Genomic DNA, 17,132 nt, shown 5'->3' on the forward strand with positions numbered 1-17,132 from the left:
AAGCGCCACCTATACCATAACAAGGAGATATTTCAACTCGGTATTTAAAGGATTGAGCACCGCAAAAAAAACATGCTGTAGCAACTCTGATAATGACATTCCATGTATTTCTAAGTACCATATGTTACTTTAAATAGAAGAACTACAATCAAATATTTACACATTTTTGTCAAGATCTTAAGTACATCTTTTTGAAGGACCTGCGGAGCCAATTAATATTAATTGCGTAACTATTCCCTTCAGAGTACCCGTGACATTTATCTTCGCTAGTAAGTAAAACTCGTGACAACAACTAAAATTAACATTTCCTTGGGACCTTTCGATGAGAACAATGGATTCAATCTGAAGTGGGGTTTCGAGCTTAATACACTATATGGATCACATGAATCTAGCATTGAATTCAGCAAGGCATTCGATGAGGCAAATTCTCTGGTTTACTATCGGTATATCGATCTATTCTGGAAACTAAAAGGTATTTTAATATCGGGTCAGAAGCCAAACTCAAGAGGAGAATTCAGATTTCAGATAATCGACAACTTTGTGATGCAGTTGATCCATCAAAAGAGTGGGAAAATGAAGAATGGAAGTGATCACGTAAGGGCTACTAAACTCTTATCTCTATGAGAGTCTCTAGAATAACTCCAAACTTCAAAGGATAATCCTTGTAGAGTGGAATCCAACTCTTTTCCGAATTAGGGCTACCATCCATTTTCCATTCCAAGAAAGGAAACATAACAATTCAGTGCTTACAGGGAAGTAAAGCAGAGGACCTATCCTCTGCAAACTGAACTGCTCAGGTGCAAACTGAGCAGGCTCCTCGAATTCTTCGTAGCAGCAGCACAGTCAAGTGCATGAGGCAAGTCGCTCCATCCCTCATCTCTTGCTGACGGTGCTGATGACTCTGCAGACCTGCCCAGTACTGACGATAGGAACACAAAGAGAAAATCACAGCTTAAGGATGATGCATAACTTTCTTTTTGAAACATACAGCGTGAGTGGAATCCAACTAAAATAAGATGAGACACGATTTGTTGTAACTTGGATCTGACATTATATACCGACTTACATGTAATATCTAAGATGTAACATTGACAATGCAATCGTGGCAACCTGCCCAGAAGCCCCATTCTGTCACATTCACAATACCAACAAATAATGCAATCGCGGCAACCTGCCCAAAAGCCCCATTCTGTCACATTCACAATACCAACAAATAATTTGAAGGTACTCCCTCCGTTTTATAATTCTTGTCGAAATATTACATATATGTAGACACTTTTTAGGAATAGATACATCCATTTTTTGGCAAATTTGAGACAAGAATTATGAAACGGAGGGAGTAATATTTTGTTGCCCTTCGAGTGAGTTGCAACCAATTTTGTTAACTAAGCTAAGGCAAATTAGTTCCATCAAGAGAGAAATTTCCAATCTTCAAGTCAGGACAGAGAAACTAAACATCAAGATTCCGTTGTGTGCACCTAAGTAATCTTTGCTCCAAAAATATTGTTAATTGTTATCTGCAAAATAAATAGCATGGATTGCAACCAAGAAAAGTAGTTCAGGGGTATGTTGTGCAAGAGTGCTGTTGCCTCGCCGGAGAGAGCATAAGAAGTAAGAACTAGAGATGGAAAATCACATCTACTCAACAAACCTGCAAGTGAGGAGGACTCTGAGACGATGAATGATCTTTACCTGCTTGACATAGTCCTCATCTTTCTGATTGCTGGGAAAGACACCATGGCAAATACCCTTTCATTGTTCTTCTACATGCTCTGTAAGAACCCCGTAGTGCAGGATAAGTTGCCTGTGAAATCAAGGAATCTGTTGAGTGGGCGCAAGAAGATAACATGGAAACCTTCACTGCAACATTAAAAGAAGGTACCATTGACAAGATGCACAATCTCCATGCTACGTTAACTGAGGCACTTTGGCTATATCCTGCTGTTCCAGTGGTAAGAACAACTCTAAACTTCAAAGGATAATCCTTGTAGAGAGTGGAATCCAACTAAAATAAGCGAGACATGATTTGTTGTAATTTGGATCTGACATCATATACCCACTTACATGTAAGATCTAAGATGTAACATTGACAATGCAATCGCGACAACCTGCCCAAAACCCCCATTGAGTCACATTCACGATATCACCATATATAATTTGAAGGTAATATTTTGTTGCCCTTCAAGTGCGTTGCAACCAATTTTGTTAACTAAGCTAAGGCAAATTAGTGTGATCAAGATAGAAATTTTGAATCTTGAAGTCAGGACAGAGAAACTAACATCACGATACCATTGTGTGAACCAAAGTAATCTTTGTCCCAAAAATATTGTTGATGTTATCTGCAAAATAAATAGCATGGGTTGCAAGCAAGAAAAGTAGTTCAGGGTTATGTATCAGGTTCTAGAAGACATTAATGATGTATACACGGTCAGGAGAAGAGCTGGACCAGGACTAGGCGAGACTTCAAATTAGTCAATAACTATAGTGAACTGAAAGGAACACAGGAGGAAAGAGAGAAATTGTTTAATTAGAGGAGCAAGAGCAATGAAGTGACATGGTCATAGATACGATATTTTGGGATAGCAGTGAGTACAGATGTTAATGACTTTGGACTGGCAAGAACAATATATGCAATCAAGAGTTCTGTCGCCTCGCCGGAGAAAGCAGTAAGAACTAGAGACAGAAAACCACATCTACTCAACAAACCTGCAACGGTTAGGCTAGGCAACTGTGCGGGTCAAGTGCCGAGGGTAGAGGGTAAGCCACACATATATCAATATTTCCAAATCATGCCAGAGAGGGTGCTTTGTACTTTGTAGAGTATATCATCAAAAGTCAAAACAAATAACATTAAGTTGATGAATATATCATTTTCATAACATACATATGCCACATTGCGTTCCATCTTTATCGTGCAAAGTATCATGTCATTAATAATTGCATCAATTTATATTAACCCAACATTCATAGGCTGCGTTCTTTTCAGCTTCTAGAACCGGCTTCTCCTATAAGCTGCCCTCCAAACTAGTTTAGGCCAACCTAGTTTGATAACGTAATCAAATTTAGATGGCAGCTTCTCCAGGAAGCTGGGGCAGGGCAGCTTCTTGGAGAAGCCGGTTCAGAAAGCTAAAAAGAACTGGCCTATAGTCTCCCTATAATAAGCCCATAGTTCCACACTTTTGCACTCCACCTGAGCATTGTTCGACATATCATATCAGAAGCAGGAAGGGCAGCATGCACCATATTCATGGCCATAGCGAGACCAAATTAAACATCGTACATAGGAACATGAGATGACTACTGATTGGTCAGTTGATTATTCTAGTTAATTCGGATCCACTCTACAAACTTGCACGGAGAAGAACGACCAAATTAACCAACTCGTACTTAGAAACAAACAATGCATTGAGAAGAAAGAACAAACATGTAAGCAGGCTAGTAAGGGTGAGAGCGTGCAGACCTTGGCAGGATGACCTCGAGTGCCGGTGGTGAGAGATTGGTCTCCAGCAGCTTGGTGCTTCCAGTCTCGAACATCGCAGTCCAGTCTATATCCAGTGGGCTGTGTTTCTTCACTGGATTCGCCGGCGAAGAGCCGCACAAGGAAACAGCGGGCCGTGCAGACTTAGGGGCGACGACAGCGGGCAGGGGACGAGAAATCGACCTCTGGCAGCTCAGTGCTTCCACCATTAAACATCTCCATCCAATCTATATCCACCCGTGCTCCGTGTTTCTTCACTGGATTCGCATGGGAAGAGACGCAGAAAGATTCAGCAGGCCGTGCAGACCTAGGGGCGACAGCAGAGGGCGGTGATGGCAAGAATACGAACTCCGGCGGCTCAGCGCTTCCACAATTGAACATACCATCCAATCTATATCCACCCGTCCGCCGTGTTTCTTCACTGGATTCGCATGGGAAGAGACACAGAAGGATTCAGTAGGCCGTGCAGACCTAGGGGCGACAGCGGCGGGCGGTGATGGCAAGAATTCAAACTCCGGCGGCTCACCGCTTCCACAGCTGAACATATCCATCCAATCTATATCCACCCGTCCGCCGCGTTCCTTCGCTGGTGAAGAGGCAGAGAAGGAATTGGCCGAGCGTGGAGACCTAGGGGCGACGGCAGTGGGCAGGGTTGGCAGGAACTCAACCTCCGGCAGCTATGTCACTGCTTCTACCAGGCTTCTCTTCTGTTTTGCTGGTACCTAGCAAGCCAAGGAAGTCAGTCCCAAAGATTCAACAATGATGTGCGTGCATTTCTATCACAAAATTATCAAAGAAAAAAAAGTTATTATACGCGAGGCTGACTAGCAAGCACTGGGGGCCATGAGTCAGTGACATATATACACAGCTATTCTGGATAAATTCCGTCCAATTCCTGAAACAACAGTGTAACATAATGAAAGTCAGAACTTGATTGTTAGGGAAGTCTTCAAGTCAAAATGATCTACACAAAGTCTTACCAAATTCAGAATTTGCGGATATCAATTTTGCGCTTGATGCTCGTTTAGCATGCAGGCGACATTCTTCTGAGCTGTCTGGATAGTTTGAATACAGGGTTGTCCATTTTCCAAGACACAAGACTGTCCTGTCCAGAAACCCTGAAGTATAGAAACATTATGTTGCTGTTCTAGTCTAAGACGGGCTGAAACAAATATTGTGGTTGCGTACGTAGACTATATATAGGAAGGATATGGTAAGCTACTTTCAGCAGACAGCAGCAGCTAACTCTGATGGCTTCCCAGCTCTTCTCCCTTGTTGCATCCACAATGATATGCTTAGTTTCAGCTTTTGCCATAGCCCTGCTGGTCATCACCCTATACATTCTCGGCGTTGTCTTATCTTTTGCCGTCTTCTGCATCAGAGAGTTCGCTAATAGAGCACAGGACCGGCCACCGCTCATCGGGACCGTGTTCCGCCAGCTCAAAAACTTTGACAGGATCTTTGACGAGCATGTGAAGTATGCGCTTAAGCACCCCACCACCAGGCTAGTCTACCCCAGACACAGTGAGATCTTAACAGCCGACCCTGCCGAGTCATCGAGCATGTCCTCAAGACAAACTTTAGTAACTACAGCAAGGTGATTTTTCTTGCTGATCATCTTTGTTGCTCACTAACTTTCTCACTGAGTGACATGGTAATACATCATGCTGTATGTCACATGTTTAGATCATGGTAGATTTATACAGAGGATGGTCAAAAGTTCAAACTTGACTAACATGTTAAATGTTAAGTATATGCAATATGCTATGATCTGATCCAATAACTGTTTTTTCAAGGCAACATTGTAATTAGGCAACCTTCATTTTCTGTTGACAGATATTAAGTTGACACAGAAAATAATCTAGTGGTCCAACAGTTCATCCTCCAATAAACAGAGCAATCCTAATTTAACTGAAAGCTAAAACTGTACAACATAATGCCATGTAAATAAATCAAATGAACGTCACCAGGTAGAAAATTTTCTGCGTAAGGTAGAAGACTAACCTTGAATTTACATACGGGTTAGTCAGAATAATCATATAATTTAAATTTGAAAAAAGAGGTTATATTGAATAAACTAAGTGTACAAAATGAAGCAAAAAAACTGTACAGAATGATGTTGGATCCTATTTCACAGGGAGCGTTCAACACTGAAATAGCGAACAATCTCTTTGGGAATGGAATTTTTGCAACGGATGGGGAGAAGTGGCGACACCAGAGGAAGCTAGCAAGCCATGAATTCTCAACCAAAGTGCTACGCGATTTCAGCAGTACTGTTTTCAGAATGAATGCTGCAAAACTGTCAGAGAAGATCTCATCTGCAGCTGCTAGTAGAATTACCATAAACATGCAGGTACTTCCATGATTATCATCATCAATATAAAAGACTGTACTACAAGTGCTAAGATCATATTTGTAGCTTTAGTAGTTTAGTCTATGCTTGTCTAATTTATAAAAGAGAGAAGAAAAACAAATCCTACACCTAAACAGCTAAACCCAAATTTATCCAGCTATTCTGGGCAAAGAAAGTGGAGCAAACATGGTTTCACTAAAAACTTCTGAATTGGTCTATGTATAACTCAGATTTCTGAGTCAGCAAATAAAAATAAGGATTAATTTGAATCTGAGTTTGAAGTTGAGGTAGCATGCTTGTTACAAAAGCTGGTTGACTTGAACAAGCTCAACTGCATAATTCAGAGACCAGCCTAGTAGTTCTCCTAATGTCTACCCTTTCCATTGTAAATCAAGTCATGCAATTAACATTTCCTCAGGACCTTTTGATGAGAACAACAATGGATTCATTTCCTTACTTTAGACAGACATTTTCATTTAACAATTCTTCTTCCAATGATCAGGCCGGACCCCGTATCTGCTTGGGGAAAGAATTTGCACACAGGCAGATGAAAATCGTGGCTGCTGCCCTGTTACATTTCTTCAGGTTCAAACTGGAAGATGAATCCAAGGGTCCAACATACAAACCAATGTTTACTCTCCACATGGATAAAGGCCTCCATCTATTTGCGTACCCCCTTAAAGTTTCAGCTTGAACATCCAAGCTACTAGATCCTGTGTTGCTGTACTGAAATATGCACGTTATGAACAAAAGAACAGTACTCTTTTCGAAATGTTGTAAAATGTTACTGTCACCAGGTAGAGAATTAAATTTGAATTTACATTCAGGTTAGTCAGACTACTGATATTATTTAACTTTGCAAGAAAGAGAGTGAATTAATTGAAGGAAACCAGAGAAATATCCATGAATACCAGGAAGCTTCCACCTTGAAACATTGTGTCAGTGCATGTAAATGTGAATACCAGAATTCGATCCCCGATGAGTAGTCATAGACTAATGTGATGTCAATCCCAAAGTTTTACGTTTTGAATGCTGTTCAGGTAGACTTCCGTTAACATGAAATTCGTGCGGATAGTAGATCAGAAGACATCAAAGTGAAGGTGTTAAGTGACGTACAGAAGTACCAACCTGGATTAATTGAATAACTGTTTCCCAGAGCAATAATTTTAGGTTCACTATCCAATTTGCTGAGTACAAACAGATGAGTCTAACTGCTATGTCCTGCAGATGTTGCTATCAAGTTACAACCTCCATGACCGCCAATCCACTGAAAAATAATTTTAGTTTCACTATCCAATTTTCTGAACTCATGCTCGCGGAACCAGCCATGTCACTGCTCTGTTGGATGCCTTCTGCTTAGTGAATTCCAAAGATACAAGACAACAACCCCTGCGCACATCTCTGAGAGAAAATTAGCCCGCAAAGATGTGCAACAAAATTACCGTTATAACTTATATGTGAGTTTAAGCACTGGGGCCACATGTTTGTGTCATATATCAGTATTTTGAGCATTAAATTCCGTTAAATCTAAAGTGGAAATTATTCTTCTACACTCGGTCTTCCCAATCAGCTTCTTCAACCTGAGACAGCAGCTATAATATGGTAAAGGTGAGATATGCATAGGGAAAACTTGGTTCCTTGGAAAGTTTCAAGCCAAATGATTCACATAGAAGTCATGCCAAACTTAGAATTTGCAGATATAAAATGTGAGCTCGAACAACCGATCAGTGCATAGACAATTTTCTTCCAAGCCATTTGGATAGTTTGAACACACGATCGTCTATTTTCTACACAACAGGACAGTCCAGAAGCCCAAAAATATAGAAACATTCATGTCGCTGTCTAGTCTAGAAGACAGGGGCATTGACAAAACCCAAAGAGATATAGTGGGTGCGTAGATTATAGATATGAGATGCAATTGGTAAGCGTACTCTCAGCAAGCACTAGCAGCTAGCTCTAATGGCTCCCCAGATCTCTTCTCTCGCTGCATCCGCAGGAATGTGCTTAGTTTCAGTTTTCACCATAGCCTTGCTGACAATCACCCTCTATATCCTCGGCGTTGTCACGTCGTTCGCCGTCTTCTGTATCAGAGAGTTTGTCCAGAGCGTCCAGGACCGGCCACCGCTCGTCGGGACTGTGCTCCGTCAGCTCAAGAACTTCGATAGGCTCTTCGACGAACATGTGTCATATGCGCTTCTGCACCGCACCGGCAGGCTAGTCTATCCCGGGCACAGTGAGGTCTTCACCTCTGACCCAGTTGTCATCGAACATTTCCTCAAAACCAACTTCAGCAAATACAGTAAGGTGATCCTCCACGCTGATCTCATTTGTTCCTCCGCTCCCTTTCTTAAGGATTAATTTGCTGGTCTGGTAGATAGATTGTTCATCTAAATTCTAATGATCAAATCTTAAAATGTATATAATGGATGATCAAATCAAACTTTGAGTAGTTCTTTAAGTTTTAACTACATGCTATAATTGCTATTATATGATTAATAACAGCATGCATTTTCAAGGTAACAGGAAGCTGACAGTTATTAAGTTCACACACAAAATCATCTAATTGTACCACAGCTCATAGTAATACACAGAGCAATCTTTATTTAACACTGGATGGCTATATTCATATTGCCATGTAAACTAAAACAGAACCTCAAACCTCAGGCTATTCGAATTGTTAGTGTTTAACCTTACAAGAAAGAGATCGAGTCTATGAGCACAATTTTTTGACGGCATTGGAGTCTATTTCACAGGGGGCTTTCAACACTCAAGTAATGAAGGATCTCTTTGGGGATGGAATTTTTGCAACAGATGGGGAGAAGTGGCGACACCAGAGGAAGTTAGCAAGCCACGAATTCTCAACCAAAGTGCTACGTGACTTCAGCAGTGATGTTTTCAGAATGAATGCTGCAAAACTGGCAGAGAAGATCTCATATGCAACAGCTGATAGAATTACCATAAACTTGCAGGTACTTCCATGACTATAATCAATGTAAAAGAGAACATTAGTAAGTGCAAAGATCATATTTATAGCTTTTGCCTCCACTCTTTTAATTTAGCACTTTAATTTAAGAAAGAGTAAGGCATCCGACCATAAGCAACACAAATATAAGGATTAATAATTGAATCCAGACTTGAACAAGCTCAACTCCAAAGTTCAGACTTAAGAGACCACCAGCATGGTTGTTTTGGTCTTCTCATTTAAATCCTTCTAACTGTAAATCAAGTCACTGCGGTGCAAATTTTCTCAGGACCTTTTGATGCGAACAACAATGGATTCAATGTTCAAAGTTGGGCTTGGTTTCGAGCTTAACACGCTATCTGGATCAGATGAGTCTAGCATTCAATTCAGCAATGCGTTCGATGAAGCAAGCTCTCTTGTTTACTATCGCTATGTTGATCTGTTCTGGCAAGTAAAACGGCATCTTAATATCGGATCAGAAGCCAAACTCAAGAAGAGCATTCAGGTAATCGACGACTTCGTGATGCAGTTGATCCATCAAAAGAGAGAGCAAATGAAGAATGGGCATGATCATGTAAGGGCGACGACACTCTATCTACATTACAGTCTGAGCATATATAACACATTTTTCTAATGGCTCACGAGTATTAAGTGCAAAAATAACTTGAGGAATAACATTTAACTTGGTATCTTAATATGAGATCTTGGCGTTGAATAATTTCAAATGCACATCCTAGCATAGACTTGGCAGGACTTGTCGAAGTACAAATACCACAAGGCATCAAGTTCTAACGGTGTAATGATTTACAAAATGCTATACTCTATTATGATTTACGATGTGCTCCACCAGTTGGGAAGAACTTCAGAATTTGGGCACTTATAAGTAACAGGAAAAATATTCAAAATAAAGGTGTAGGCTAAGCACTTATACTATGATGTTTTACTTCTATGTTTTCTCTTTATGATGCATGCAGAAAGCCAGAGAGGACATACTATCAAGATTCATACTAGCAAGTGAGGAGGACCCTGAGACGATGAATGATCGTTACCTGCGTGACATAGTCCTCAGCTTCCTGATTGCTGGGAAAGACACCACGGCAAATACCCTTTCATGGTTCTTCTACATGCTCTGCAAGAACCCCGTGGTGCAGGATAAGGTTGCCTATGAAATCGAGGAATCTGTTGAGTGGGCGCAAGAAGATAACATGGAAACCTTCACTGCAAGATTGGAACAAGGTGACATTGACAAGATGCACTACCTCCATGCTACCTTAACCGAGACACTTCGGCTGTATCCTGCTGTTCCAGTGGTAAGAATAACTCCAAACTTCAAAGGATAATCCTTGTAGAGTGGAATCCAACTAAAATAAGATGAGACATGATTTGTTGTAATTTGGATCTGACATTATAACCCACTAACATGTAAGATCTAAGATGTAACATTGGGTATTAGTGTAATATTTAAGTAATCTCGACACTGAAAACCTGGACTAGTCTATAGAGTAAGGACTCGGTATGGTATCCTACACAGTAATCATGACAAATCTCTGAATCTATGGTAACAGTATGAAGTTTTATGCTAGGCTGCTAGTGCCAGCTTTTTCCACAAAAAGAAATAAGTCGAGAAGGGAGTAGGATTGTAGTTTTAGGAACAGGTTCCAAAAACCTAAGAGTTGAATAACTGCTCCTGAATAGTTGGACAGAAATAAACTGCTCGCCATAATGTTAAACTTCTATTAAATCATTAGAGATATTCTATATAAAACTTCTGCATGTTTGTGAAGAAATATACTTACTATCCAAAATGCCATTACCATGCATAAAATTGTGGCACTCTTTCAGGATGGCAAGATGGCAGATGAAGATGATGTGCTACCTAATGGCTATAGAGTGATAAAAGGGGATGGAATGAACTACATGATCTACGCCATGGGAAGGATGAAATACCTTTGGGGTGAGGATGCCGAAGAATTCAGGCCTGAAAGATGGCTTGCAAATGGAGTATTTCAGCAAGAAAGCCCTTACAAGTTTGTATCTTTCAACGTAAGTATTAGTGGGAAAAATAATCCATCCACTTCATTAGATGGCCTACTAAGTGAGAAGGTTACTGCAACATCAAGAAGTAACCGACATCCTACTGTATACAACTTTATATGTGTTATTAACATCAGTTCTCAACTCAAGTCATAAACACAAGCAAGTTAATTTCATTTATCTTTCAGAATTTAGACAACCATTTTCTTTTAACAAGACTTCTTTTGATGATCAGGCAGGCCCCCGAATCTGCTTGGGGAAAGAATTTGCATACAGGCAGATGAAAATCATGGCTGCTACGCTGATACATTTCTTCAGGTTCAAACTGGAAGACGAATCCAAGGGTCCAATATACAAAACAATGTTTACCCTCCACATGGATAAAGGCCTTTATCTATTTGCACAACACCGTAAAATTTCAGCTTGAATATCTCAACAAGCTACTAGATCCTCTGTTGCTACACTGAAATATGTACATTTCCAACAGATACTCTTTACGACAAGTTGTAAAAATAATGTCAAATGTTCGCATAAGAACAACAAAGTAGCAACTAGCAAGGGTCAATTTGGAGTGTAAAAGTAAGTCACATATGAGACAATGTATGCTCGTGCTGCCATTCCGAAAGAAAATAATCTGTACTTTTTCTTGCAATCACAATTCCATACCCAGAATATATAGTGATTGCATCGCGGAAGTAAACAGAACAAATGACTTGGTACCCAAACATCGATCTTTTGTTTCAAAATTGTTTGCAGGAGAGTACAGAACCCGTAAGATAAGCTACTCTGATTTAAGCAGAGTAAGTTCACTAAGAATAAAATAAGCAGGTAGTACAGGATAAAACGGTTACACGGATGTTTTTTCAGCTACAGTTGGAAGCTGGAGTCCAGGCCTAGATGTCCAGCCTTTGATATTTCTGTATTTTTCAACCACCTCTTTTCTTATCCTTTCACGAGAAGCATCCAAAGGACTCTTCAGCTTCAAAAGTAAAAACATACATTTAAGCCAGAAAATAGATTAAGTGAAAAGAGTTCACATCAAAGGATGTGGAAAAGGGAAGGTACCTTTGGGAATGATAACTTTGGTGGAGCCTGGACAATATCACCAAATTTGACCTTTTCACGTCCAGGGAAATCCACAAGAGTCTCAACCTTACCACCCTTGCGCTTCTTCTTTTTCTCATCCAAGTGTCTGAAATTAATGGTAAAGAAATATTATTCGCGGTCTACACCTCTAGAGAAAGTAGGAGGTTCCTTTAGCACATGTAGCAGGTATTTAATTGAATATGTCTAGCTTCCGAAAAGCGAAGATGATTAACTTAGCAGCACTTGATGCAAGGTATTTGCCATTTGGAATTTGCATTACATGAGGAAACCAATAATTCAACATTACAAATTGATGAGGTGGTTGAGAAGCTACATGATTCAATAAGACTCTATTGAAACAAACGAGAACAAATAAATGCTTAGACAACTTACTTCTTCCTTTTCTGCTTCTTTGAAACCGAGACAGCTGCATCAAGTTCCTTGAAACGTAGATCGACAGCCTTCCCACGCTTCCTCTTTCTCTTGCTTTCATCCGCATTCACGTTCTCCTCGTCCTCTGGTCCACCCTCGCCTCTAACCTCTGCTGCTTTGCCATCGGCAGCAGTCTCCAGTGCTGCCTGCTTCTTAGTTTTCTACACAAACATCACCAACTAAATCAAATGGTGCAGCCCGCAGAAAGCAGATACCTTAACAGACTGCTCTAGCTAACTCAAACGGTGAAACAAACTAGACACCCGCAGTATCAGTGTATCACTGTGGATCGCAAGCAGGAAAGGTCACCAAATTCTGTCACACACTCTGCGCAATTGTAACAGCATTCTGTCTCTAAACTCATTACCTTATCTTTGCTAGCCTTGTTCTTCCCCGTCCCATCGGCGTCTTGCTTACCGCTCCCAGGAGTAACACCTGGCCAACAACCAACACCACAAAGGGGTCAGCCGGTCAGGGGAGGTAGAGAACTGGAGGATCAGCAATGATGTACCTGGCGCCATAGGGTCAATCTAGGGAGCTCACCTGACGAAGCAGCGGCGCCGGCTTTGCCGCCGCCGCTCTGCATGTTCTGGATGGCGATGAGGCGGCGGAGCTTGGACGGGAGCGCATCGAGCTCGCGTTGCTTAGGCGGCGGGGGCATCCGCGCGTCTCCCCCGTGCGCCGCCCGGTAGTTCTTCTCCCTCCGCCGCACCCCTTTCCCCGTCATCTTCCCGTTCTCCTCCTCCGCCGCCGCTGCCTCTAGTTGGTTTGCTTCCGCCGCCGCGAGCCCGCGACTGCTGCTTGGTGCGACGCGGGGCTAGAGAGGCAGCGAGGTCACAGTTTTAAATGGGCCTTTGGGCTCTAGTAGCATAAGTAGACAATGGGCTCATTTATCTTGGTCCAATGGTCCATAGGCCCATTTATCTTGGTCCAATGGCCCATCGTCAACAAAGAGCACATGGCTTTGCGTGGGCGGTGGGTCTCGCGACTAGTGAAAAAATGGCAACGGCGACTACCCGTGCAGCAGCTCAGAGTCTGCTTGGGCTCGGGTTCCGTCGCCGCGCGCCGCTGCTTCTCGCGACCAACCGCCGGAGAGCTGTGCGCATGGCCTCGTCGGCGCCTCAGCTCAGCGCGACCGTCGCGGTGCCTGGCGCGGGGAGCGGCCGGCCCCGTCCGGGTCGTGGCGGCGCCGGGCCTCCCCGAGGCGGACTTCAGGAAGGCGGTGGACTCGGCATTGCATTAGCATGATGGTTTTCAAGCTAACTGATACGAAATCTTTGTTGGAGACATTTCCTAAATATTTCTGTGTACTGTGTTTTGCCTTAAAAATTGGATATGCTAGATGCATAGCATTGGCAAGACTAGAGTTTAGTTCACTTTATCGATTCAAAAAATATTTAGATTCCAGGAATTGTCTTTGCAAGAGGGCCTGCAGTCGCTGTGTTGATTCTTTTGGAGTCCAAAGGGCAAACTTACGCTGTTCTTACTGAACAGGTATATTTCTGTGACTTCCAGCAACTGGTTGAATGATCAGAGAACAAAGGCTTCTATTGACTGCTTTGAAAATTTAAGGCTAGAGTGCCTATTGGAAAATTTGTATTGGAATTACCAGCCGGTATGCTAGATGATGAAAAAGGCGATTTTGTTGGCACCGCAGTCCGAGAGGTTAGTATATTCCTTTCCCTATACTTCCTCCATTCCATAATAGAACGTGTATAAATTTTTTTCATTTGTTCCACAATACATTTTATTTTTTTCTTGGTATCCGCATCCGGCCAATAAGTAATCACATCCATTTATTATTAACCCAATATGAGTGGTTAATCGCTAAAAACGAGAACTGTCTTGATCCAAGTGCACAAATCTATATGAGGTGTATTTTGGAATAGAAGAAGTATGTTACAATTTATCCGCTGAAGTTTACATGGTATTACAGAAAAAGAGTCACACTAGCCCTGTTTTTGCTTGATTTGGTTAACAAGACAAAAATTATAATACTGCTGCAACGCTGAAGTATTAATTATTCAGTTAATGTATATATCAGTCTTCCTTGATGAACTAATGATAGTTTAATTGCTCACAGGTTGAAGAAGAAACTGGTATAAAGTTAAACTTAGAGGACATGGTTGATCTTACTGCACTGCTCGATCCTGCTACTGGATGCAGAATGTTTCCGTCTCCGGTAACTGACCAGTATTTCCTTCGCTTTACAAATCTGGTAATATTTTCCCCAGAAAAGAATACCATAACTAGTGCAACTCAATTTTGCTTTAAAGTATAATTGGCAGACCCTGGTGATAATATTTCGAGGTTGTTTGGGTCTCCCTGCCTGATCATGCCCTATGTTTCTGTTGAGAATCACATTCTCCACAACACAAAAAGCAACAAGATGGTCCCTTGCAAAGAAATGAGAAGAGCACAACACCTGAGTTCAATTTGGCAATAATTTTGCGGCTCAGTAGTAGTCCGTGTTTGTTGCTTGTTGCTGGGGGATGTAGCAAACAGTGTTACATAGCAATTTGGCAACAATCCAAAACAGTGCTGTGAATTGGATTTGCCCATGATCCATTTCCTGCCTGTGAATCTCTGCAACAAATTATGCAAATGGGTGGCCCTTTTGGCACTTATTTGGAAATTTTCGCTTACTTCTCGTCCAGAAATCTCTTGACTAGTGTCTCCTTTACTAGGGCGGCTGCGACGAAGAGATTGGCCTGTTCCTATACAGGGGTCATGTCGACGCTGAGACCATCAAGGCTCTCCAGGGGAAGGAAACTGGCCTGCGGGACCACGGCGAGCTGATCAAGCTGCGTGTGGTCCCGTACGACCAGCTATGGCGCTCAACAGCAGATGCAAAAGAGCTCTCTGCCATAGCTCTGTATGAAATGGCCAAGAAGGAAGGCATCCTCCCCTCGTCACCTCGCGGCTCATTGGCGAATCTGTAAGAGCTGAAGTGCATTCTGTAATTAGGTTTTTTTTATTTGAGGATTCTGTAATGAGAAGTTGAGAACACTGCTGAGTGAATTACCTGCTCAACAACCGTGCACAAAAATCCTTCTCACCTTTAATATTCACACACCCTCTCCACCCCTGTGTGAATTATTTTACTTCCTCCGTTCCATAATTCTTGTCAAAATATTACATGTATCTAGACGTTTTTTTAGTAATAGATACATCCATTTTTGGGCAAATTTGAGACAAGAATTATGAAACGGAGAGAGTATCAGCCTTGCTATTCGACCAAGAAATTTCCGTGCTTGGTTGCACGATTAGCCTTGCGGTTTATTTTTGTTTCTATTCCCTTTTCTGCTCTTGGATGACTGTTGAACAAAGGTCCTGAGGTTCAACATGACTGAGCTACTAGGTCCTGATTATTTTATATCTCTTTATTTGTGGGTATATGAATTATACTCCCTCCGTCCCCGTATCAAGTGACTTTCTATTGCATGTATCTAGATGTTTTTTAGAGATAGATACATTCATATTTAGGCAAATTTGAGTCATTTTATATGGGACGGAGTGAGCATTACGCTACAACCTTGGAGGCAGCTTCGGGCCAGCGAAGGACTTAGGTTAGGTATGTAACACCCACTATTTTTGGCAAGAAAACATTTCTTTGTGTGTGTTGTTGCATTAAGCTTGCATGGCGTCCTAATAAGAGTCCGAACAGGTAGTACTGGCTTACGACTGTTCAAGGGGGAAAGGTGACATCCAGGGTGATTAACGAAAACAAAGCGGACGCTATTTGATGACTATATAAGTCGATATAACATGCGCCAAAATATTTGAAGCTTAGCATCCCATAGGATGCTCTTACATAGGAGACCACACAAGGCTATAGCTTGATCGATTTGTCACTCTTATGGACTTGCTCGATCATATATGCGAGCATAAAGACCATGCTTTTATATATCCAACCACATCAACGCATCAATACTATGCATGCCTGCTTATTTAACACACACACACAACGTAGATATCAAGAGTTTTCCTTAGTACCAACCACCATTCTGACCTCCGGGATAGCCGCCGCTAGCATATCCACCGTTGCCACCGCCATAGCCTGGATTGCCATACGCGCCACCACTTCCGCCGTAACCAGGATTACCGTTGGCAGGATTAGCATATCCTCCAGTATTGTAGCTTCCGGACCCTCCACCGTTCTGGTATCCTCCACCGTTTCCATAGCCTCCATTGTTTCCGGTTGCTCCACCGTACTGGTATACTCCACCGTCATTCCCGTTTGTGTATCCTCCACCATTGTTTCCGGTTGCTCCACCATATTGGTATCCTCCGTTGTTTCCGTTCCCATATGATCCAGCGTTGTTTCCGGTTGCTCCACCGTATCCACCACTTGCATATCCACCGTTTGCATATCCACCATTGTTTCCGTAGTAGTCTGCACAGGTTTCACATTATTCTCGTCAGATCAATTGTGCATGCATGCATGCAAGAAAGATCATTCAAGAAAACCAATTAATTATCCTCGCTTAATGCATGAATGAATGATCACTCATGTTGTCACTAGCTTTGTCCTGAGCAGTTTGCTAGATTTTACTTGTTCAAACACATCGCGTTAGAGATAGAGAGAGAGAGAGAGAGAGGGGAAACCTGTAGCTGCAGTTACATCCTGCGGCAGAAGCAAGAGAGAGGCCATGAGGAGTACGCCACCAAGCAGAAGAAGAGACTTGACAGCCATTGTTGGTGCTCGATCAGCTATGGAGGGAGCTAGAGCTAGGAAAGCTTAGGAGATGAGAACATGTCGCTGCTGGAGATGCCCTATTTATACA

The 17,132-nt window shown here is 42.0% G+C and overlaps 3 protein-coding genes, 1 long non-coding RNA gene and 1 pseudogene across 6 annotated transcripts; 2 read left to right on the top strand and 3 right to left on the bottom strand.

Annotated features, from left to right (window-relative positions):
- Window positions 1-504: 504 nt before the first annotated feature.
- Window positions 505-10,583, bottom strand: LOC106865799. The gene is made up of 8 exons (XR_002962521.1): window positions 10,053-10,583; window positions 9,843-9,955; window positions 6,960-7,220; window positions 4,459-6,863; window positions 1,883-4,373; window positions 1,652-1,804; window positions 1,067-1,517; window positions 505-919 (listed from the first exon to the last, which is right to left on the bottom strand). It is a non-coding gene; the product is annotated as an uncharacterized LOC106865799 (long non-coding RNA).
- LOC100827602 (cytochrome P450 704C1) lies at window positions 7,240-11,455 on the top strand. Of its 3 annotated transcripts, none has more exons than XM_024457936.1 (6): window positions 7,240-8,135; window positions 8,585-8,800; window positions 9,059-9,367; window positions 9,768-10,103; window positions 10,636-10,836; window positions 11,063-11,455. In XM_024457936.1, the coding sequence occupies exons 1-6, from the start codon at window positions 7,791-7,793 to the stop codon at window positions 11,252-11,254; spliced, it is 1,599 nt and encodes a 532-aa protein (XP_024313704.1). In that variant the 5' UTR covers window positions 7,240-7,790; the 3' UTR covers window positions 11,255-11,455. The 3 variants fall into 3 exon arrangements, with proteins under 3 accessions (XP_024313704.1, XP_014755402.1, XP_024313705.1); XM_014899916.2 differs by having other exon boundaries at window positions 9,083-9,367; XM_024457937.1 differs by having other exon boundaries at window positions 11,067-11,203.
- Window positions 11,456-11,490: 35 nt separating this feature from the next.
- On the bottom strand, window positions 11,491-13,172 carry LOC100825992. Its single transcript, XM_003561084.4, has 5 exons — window positions 12,889-13,172; window positions 12,713-12,780; window positions 12,307-12,506; window positions 11,893-12,019; window positions 11,491-11,806 (listed from the first exon to the last, which is right to left on the bottom strand). The coding sequence occupies exons 1-5, from the start codon at window positions 13,070-13,072 to the stop codon at window positions 11,675-11,677; spliced, it is 711 nt and encodes a 236-aa protein (XP_003561132.1). The 5' UTR covers window positions 13,073-13,172; the 3' UTR covers window positions 11,491-11,674.
- Window positions 13,173-13,434: 262 nt separating this feature from the next.
- LOC100826304 lies at window positions 13,435-15,302 on the top strand (annotated as a pseudogene).
- A 789-nt stretch (window positions 15,303-16,091) lies between these two features.
- LOC100826616 (glycine-rich cell wall structural protein) lies at window positions 16,092-17,123 on the bottom strand. The gene is made up of 2 exons (XM_003561085.4): window positions 16,954-17,123; window positions 16,092-16,741 (listed from the first exon to the last, which is right to left on the bottom strand). The coding sequence occupies exons 1-2, from the start codon at window positions 17,039-17,041 to the stop codon at window positions 16,335-16,337; spliced, it is 495 nt and encodes a 164-aa protein (XP_003561133.1). The 5' UTR covers window positions 17,042-17,123; the 3' UTR covers window positions 16,092-16,334.
- Window positions 17,124-17,132: the final 9 nt, after the last annotated feature.

Source organism: Brachypodium distachyon, chromosome 1 (assembly GCF_000005505.3).
Source record: "Brachypodium distachyon strain Bd21 chromosome 1, Brachypodium_distachyon_v3.0, whole genome shotgun sequence".
In the NCBI taxonomy this organism is placed as follows: domain Eukaryota; kingdom Viridiplantae; phylum Streptophyta; class Magnoliopsida; order Poales; family Poaceae; genus Brachypodium; species Brachypodium distachyon.